Here is a 7,622-nt window from a genome sequence, read left to right on the forward strand (position 1 = left end):
GAGCAGAAAAATTGAAGCTCAGAAAAATAGAGTACAATCGGGTTTATTACTCTTTCTTACAAGATTCTCTCTATTACATTCATCATTTCTTTTGTGAACAGAATGATAAAAACAATCATCCCTTTCACCTTTCTTATATTCCTTTTTTTGTATTACATTTATTCGATTTAAAAGGAAAAAATATTTGGGATAAAAGATCTAACAAAATCTATTATATTTGCCATGTGACCGAGAGCATAATGATGAGGAGCCTAGATCACATAGAGAAAGAATCTCATGTGAACTTTAGCTTCAATTTTACCCACAGTAAGTATAAATTCACAATTAAATGTCAACACTTCTCTTTGGAAGAAGTTAAAACCATAATGACTCCACTATGTTTTTATGTTATCTTTTGTTATGAATTTTTTTTCACAAATAAACTAATTTGTCAACTTATCATTAAAGATTTGGACCAATTTCATTCTTGGTGTTCAAATGCCTTGGTTGTTGGAACAAAAAGTTTGTGCATTGAAGACAATATGGGATGGAATTAAATTAAAGATGTCCATTTCCGCAAAGATAAGTAAACTAAGTTTAAGAGATTCGTATTGGTATTAACTTAACTAAATTTCCTTTTCAATATCCTCAAGTTTAGTTTGTAAAAAGAAGGTTTTTATACTTAATTTGAGTTATTCTTTTTATGGGCGTGAAGGTTAATTCAGAGAACGATTGAAAAATAGATTGTTTGGATTTTAAGTTCAATTTCATCTTCATAAGTTTTTAGTTGTATCTGATGTCGAACATGACAAGCAACTTGATTGATAAGAACATCTCTACTATCAAATGCTAAGCTAAATTTATGTAGTCTATTGCAGGATTGTTTTCTTTGAAGTCTATAAACTATGTTAATTATGCAAGCAAATTGTAGGGATGAAATCTATGCCTTTAACTTTTGATTTGATTTCATTTTCTCTATTGAATACATATTTGTTTTTGGAACGTATGCATAAAACATTTACTCGTTCAATAGGTATTTGATTGCATTTTTTCCTAGTGAATAGACATGATGTTGGCCAACCCATGTTTTTTTTTTTTTTTTTTTTTTTTTTTTTTTTTTTTTCAAATTGGTCTTTTTTGAAAGTTTGTTTTCTGCTTCATCTCAGAATTATTCACTATCACCATGTGAAGGTTTTTTTTCCTGCTTCTTTTCTCTTTTTGGTCATAAGATTGTTTTTATTTTTTTCTTTTGAATTTTGTGCTACTTAATATGATTATTCTCAATTAAAATTTAGTTTACAAGAATATGAGTATGAAGAAGCTTTAACTCAAATACATCAGTTTTTTATTTGTTTATAACTAACTTTATAAACGGCCAGCTGGTATACTCTATAAATACCTCTGATTTTAAATTCAACAGAGAGAGTTATCATCATTTTCTTAGTTTTATTTAAACAACAAAAATTGTACGCAATCTTCATCGGTAAAAGAATTCAGTTCTTCCTATGGACATAGGCAATCTTGCCGAACCACGTAAACATTGTGTCTTCATCTTCTTGCCTTATTTTTCTTGTTCATACGCGTGTTTTCTTTATTGCAAATCGCACACCATTCATTCATCATTTAAATCACATCGAGTAATCTGAATATCGAGTCAATCGTGCATCGTTCTTTGCTATTGAGTAGCTTCGAGTTCATTCTTTTCACCTTCGAATCGCACAGAGTATCGTTCAAGAACTGTCAAGTACAATTTGGTATTAGTTCAATTGTCATTGAATTCCATCGAGAATTTAACAAAGACTCGTCAGACGATGAAGAGAATTCTCATCGAGGATCATGTAGGAAGACATCGAGCATCAAGTGCCGAGTATCGAGAATTTGACAGAATATTTATGAGTCATTTCTTCATCTTTTCAGTGCTGGTCTTGGGTATTTGGGTCTTGTGAAGAGTGGTTAGTCCAACAGAGTCTATATTCTACTATTTGAAATTACAAGTTTGGTCATTCCAACTTTGAAGCTGTATATTAAATTGTTCCAATTATGTTGATTTATTTGTGGAGTTGTGAATCCATTTGATGTTTACTGATATGGTGATGTGTGTCTTACTGATGTGGTGGCTTTCTTGCTCATATCTTTTTTCGTTTGATAGATTTGATCATCATGTCTCCACTACGTTCTTATATTAACTTTCAATTTCACAGCTTTCTTTTTGTGAAATTTTTGCACCCAAATTTCTTGTCTACAAACTGTAATGACCATTTCTTTTGTCCTATGTTTGTAGAATTTTCAAATAGCACTTTGATGCGTGAAGTTTTGGGCTAAAAGATGTGGTGTTTAATCAAATGCGAGTTCTCTGCTTGGTCGTGCCCATGGTGATGACTTAATTTATCGATTGTTGGCTGCATTGTTGGTTTTTCTTTTGGCATGTCAGAAACCAATGAAGAAACTTTGACTCAAATACCTCAGTTTTTTATCTATTTATAATTAATTTATAAATATTCAGCTGGTATACTCTATAAATACCATTGATTTTAAATTCAACATAGAGAATTATCATCATTTTCCTTAGTTTCCTGTAAACAAAAAAACTGTACGTAATCTTCATCAGTAAAAGAATTTAGATCTTCCCCTGAACGTAAGCAATCTAGCCGAACCACGTAAACAAAGTGTCTTCATCTTCTTGCCTTATCTTTCTTGTTCATATGAGTGTTTTCACTATCGTAAATCAAGTTCCATCTAAGATATAACAGAGAATCATCAAACGAAGAAGGGAATTCTCATCGACGATCGAGTAGGAAGATGTCGAATATCGAGTGCCGAGTATCGAGGATTTCATAGAATATATCTGAACCATTTCTTCATCTTTCCAGCGTTGATCTTGGGTATTTGGGCCTTGTGAAGAGTGGTTAGCCCATCAACCTATGACTTTCCTTCTTTATTGTTGGTCGAAAATATCTTCTACAGCCATTTGAATATTTTTTTCCTTATAAAAATGTATCCCTTTTATGCATATTTTGGATTATATTCTACTCATTGGACAATAAGGTTGAATGTATCCTTTTTAGGCTTATGTTCATCAATTTGATAAGGTCGTTAAACGTAATGGTTTTGATTGTTTTGAGTGTAGGGTAGATGAGTGTGTGTTCAAAAGATTGTTTTGAGTACATGGGAGTGAGAGAGTGCTTTGACATATTTAAGCCGCATCTTTTGATTCATAAAACCATTGAGATATTATTTTAGAAGTTAATCTCTTTCATCCTGTCTACACCATATTTTTGTTTAGAGGGTTGGTTATGTTGTTAGTTCTTTTAAGGTTAAAAAGTGTTAGTTATGTTGTTGAATTAATTTGCATGAATAAAGTGTGAGTTAGGTTATTTTGGTTTAGAGCGCGCTTAAGTACGTTTAGATGGTATCGAGAATCAAAGTGACATTTATATACTTTTTAGGTATTTTGAGACTCAAAATGTGACTTACACAACTTTTTAGGAACATTTTAAATTGTTTTTTCATAGCCAAAAAGACAATTAATCACTTTGTAAATCTTTTTAGGTGGATTAATAGCCAAATCTGACACTTAGAAACTTTTTAATGATCATAGGTGATTGATGAGTTAGCTATGAAAGTTGGAACATAGTTCATGGATATTTTCTTCTCCATAATTAAAATCATGAACTAGTAGTTGACAAATCAAGATTTGAATTTGTTAAATATGTCAAGTGGGGATAAAAACTTATTTAACCTTTTGTACTTTATACTTATGCTACTCTACTTAGTAATTTTATATTTTGTATTGTATATTTTTACCAACTTTTGTTCAAATTTCCTTGCTGAATTTATTTTATTGTTGAATATTTATTATTTATTTTAATTGTAAACAAACCTGGTGTAGTAAGTTGACTTGAAATTAAATAATTTGTATGATATTTTAAAGAATGTAAATAATATTATTTGTGACACTAAAGTTATAAAAGTTTGTGAATCTAGCGATTACTAATAATAATTAGTGATTGTTCTAAACACCTACAATTGCATTAAAAGAATCTATAAAACATATATAAAACAAGCATCGCAAGAAGTTTAGTGTAGTGAAAAGTGTTATTAAATAACAATCATATATGCAATACAAAGTCATTTATAGCGTTTGTCAAAGTGTTAAAAAAAATGTTATGAAATGTTATAACTTTTAATAATATGAGCTACGATAGCATATAAAAAACGTTATAAAAGATCCTTTATAGTATTTTTTTTTGTTACTATAAAAACGCTATAAAATATTTGTTAGTGTTTTTTGCTAATGTTGTGAAAAGGTTCCATAGCATTATATTTACGTTAACAATTTTTTTTTTGGGGAATTTGCAATGAGTGACAAATCCAAAATGTATAATTAGTGGTCTGTCTTCAACATATAGAAAATTGTAAATATGGAAAAATTCTCAAATTTAAATTTTTGATTATTTCGTATTCCAATTTTGCCCTTTTAACAAACCCACATTTTTTGGTATATCAGTCGATTAATAAACCATATTTAAAGTAGATCACTAGTGTATTTTTCCATTGATTTGCATACTTTTTGTATTTTTTTGTTTGCAACAATATGAGTTATTACTCAATTTAATTTTTCTATTTGCTCATTTTTTAGTCTCTTTTGTAGTCTTTTTTCTTTTAAAATGATGTTGTTTCTTTAATTTTTAAGTACACATGTAAAATAAGCCAGGGAGATTTAACCTAAAGCTTACATAGTTTACTATACACATTTTGACAATTTGCGTGTATTTCGAATAACTAGAGAAAAAGTATTTTTCTTAAAAAAAAAATCATTTTTATGATTTTTTAAACACTTAAATAACTCGTCATTTTCAATCGTGTGTCAATAATATGTCAAGTGTATCAAGTGTCTATTAATATGTATCAAGTGTATATCAGCAAATCAAGTATCAAGTGTATCAAGTATATTAGTAGTGTATCAAGTATATATCAATAGTGTATTATTGTATTAAGGGTATAAAATGTATGAGGTATATCAAGTGTATCATGTGGGTTGAACTTGTTTTTTTACTTTTTTTTGTGGAAGTAATAAGGTTGGGCATGGACCTAATTTTTTAAACTTAATTTGCCAAAATTGCAAAAAGCCCTTTATTTTTTATACGCTTTTTATAGCATTAAATGCTAGGGAAAGGTTGGGATTTCAATAATATGAGTTACAATAACATTTTGAAAACGCTATAAAAAATCTACGATAACGGTTTTTTAATGTTGTCGTATGTGATATTTGTTGTAATAACATCAATCAAGATACATACCAAGAACAAAACCAAGGTTCAAAGCAATCCAACCGAGATTCATGCATTTAGACCAAACATAGGACCCTAGATGCGTGCAATCCTAAGATTAATGCATTTAGATCGAGATTTGTGAACTAGAGCGTGAATTCCACCTTGAATTGTGAGACCATGAAATTTTACAATAAAATTGCAGGCATTTGAACATCAATGTAATATGAATTGTACATAAATTTACATACCTTCGAAAAGCTTGAATTGTTGTTAGTTGAAAATGTTTAGGGAAAAGATGAAAAAATGTTGCAATCGAAATATCATCGTGTTAAGTATATGCTCTTAACCAAGAGGTAAAATATTCGAATCTCTCAACATTCAAATAATGTTGAACTTAACCATAATAATAGTAAACAAAAGCTTAATTTTCCTAGTTCCACCAATTTTCTACTAAAAATATAAAAATAATGTACATATTTGTGTTTAAAATTATTTCTATATCATTTTGGCCTCTCATCCAATGTAGGGGATCTTCACTATTACTATCCACCAACCATTTAATTAATGCAAACTAAAGATGTTATCATCAAAATTAACAAATCGAAATTAATGTTATTGAAAATTTGAAACGAGAACAGAGAAGTTGGTGGAATAGTGAGAAATTAATAACAGAGATAGCCATTTTGTACTCACATTCCACTTTATCAGGCTATAAAAAGGTGATTTAGAAGGTATGTGGCAAATGCAAACCCATTCCTCTTTCTATACCCTTCTCTCATAACCAAAAAAATAATGAAAAACCTTTCGTTCACAAGTCTTCACCTTTTGGTGGTGGCAATGGCGGCGCTTCTCACTGGAGCTCGTCTCGCCGAGGCGGTGACTTGCAGCACTATGGAGCTTAGTCCATGCATCGGTGCATTCACGTCGACGGCGCCACCGTCGGCCGCTTGCTGCAGTAAGCTGAAAGAGCAACAACCGTGCTTTTGTGGGTACATCAAGAACCCAAAGTTGGGAGCTTACGTGAAATCTCCTCGTGCCAAAACTGTTATTTCCACATGCGGTGTTTCCTTCCCCAAATGCTAGAGGCCATGCTTTTGAATGGGCTTTTGTTATGGGAATTAAGTTTGCTTCTGCTGCGTCTACTTATACTTATAGGCTCTACCTTCAATATTAAATGACGACTATGAATAAAATGGAAACTGAACTGATATTTTCTTCGTCTATGCTTAAATTATTATCTTTATATAATATGTAATGAGATTATTATAAAAAAATATGAAATATCTAGAGAACTGAAAGAAGTGGAAGTACTTTCATCTTTATCGAATATAGTAATATTTGGGGATGGTTTATTTTGTTACACATATGTTTGGTTAAGTATGTTATTTGAAAGTGCCATTTGTTTAATGTGAATTCAAGATTCTCATAAAATAAACATCTAGATTACCATGTTTATTTTGAAGTAATGTGGAGATTCTGAGGTATTCTAAAATGTCATTACGAAGGATATCTCGAAGATTTTAGTTGCCTTCTTAAAATATGGGTTTCCTCGATTCCCATGTTGAGTGTATTTTTAACCATTTTTTCATTATATATATATATATAAACATCACTCTTCTTTATTTTCATTCTATAATTAAAATAAATAATGTCAAGTATGTATTAGAACTACATATAATTGTAAAATTATAAATTAATATATATTATTATGTTGAGAAAAATAACAAGAAAATAATAAAATCATAATTAATATAGTTTTATTTTTATTTATTTTTTAATAATGGATTGTTTTCAAATATAGAAAATGAAGCAAAATATTTACAAATACAACAAAATTTTACTATTTATCTGCGATAGATCGCGATAGATTACTATTTGTGTCTGTCTATGTCATAATAGACACAGATAGTAAGTCTATCATGATCTAATAGATAGATTGTACTTTGCTATATTTTATAAATATTTTCAAGAGTTTTTTTAATTTAAAATAATTTTCCATTATACTATATTAATATAAAAAGAAATGCAAAACTGATAAAAACAAATATATTATATAAGTTCAAATTATATTAAATTAATTATAAATTAGTGAATAGTCATAAGGGTATTCTTGAAACAATATATAAATTTAAGACATTCCCAGATAGAAATCCTACAAAATAAACACAGTTATCTAAGTATTTTCATATATCTTAAAAAATATTCTCAAAATAAACATGATTATCTAAGGATGTCGGACATCTATAATTTCATACATCTATAATTTTGAGCATCTAAATATTCTGTTATCTACATTCCCAAAAAACAAATAGTCTTTCGTCAAATAAAGTTTTTTTTCCAAAAAAACAAATAGTCTTTTACTCAAATAAA

The 7,622-nt window shown here is 29.2% G+C and overlaps 1 protein-coding gene across 1 annotated transcript; it reads left to right on the top strand.

Moving 5' to 3' along the window:
• The first annotated feature begins 5,981 nt into the window (after positions 1-5,981).
• Positions 5,982-6,614, top strand: LOC120091096 (non-specific lipid-transfer protein 2-like). Its single transcript, XM_039048938.2, has one exon. The coding sequence runs from the start codon at positions 6,045-6,047 to the stop codon at positions 6,333-6,335; it is 291 nt and encodes a 96-aa protein (XP_038904866.1). The 5' UTR covers positions 5,982-6,044; the 3' UTR covers positions 6,336-6,614.
• Positions 6,615-7,622: the final 1,008 nt, after the last annotated feature.

The sequence above is a fragment of the Benincasa hispida genome, chromosome 1 (genome assembly GCF_027475165.1).
Source record: "Benincasa hispida cultivar pf3 chromosome 1, pf3_genome.v1.1, whole genome shotgun sequence".
NCBI lineage: Eukaryota > Viridiplantae > Streptophyta > Magnoliopsida > Cucurbitales > Cucurbitaceae > Benincasa > Benincasa hispida.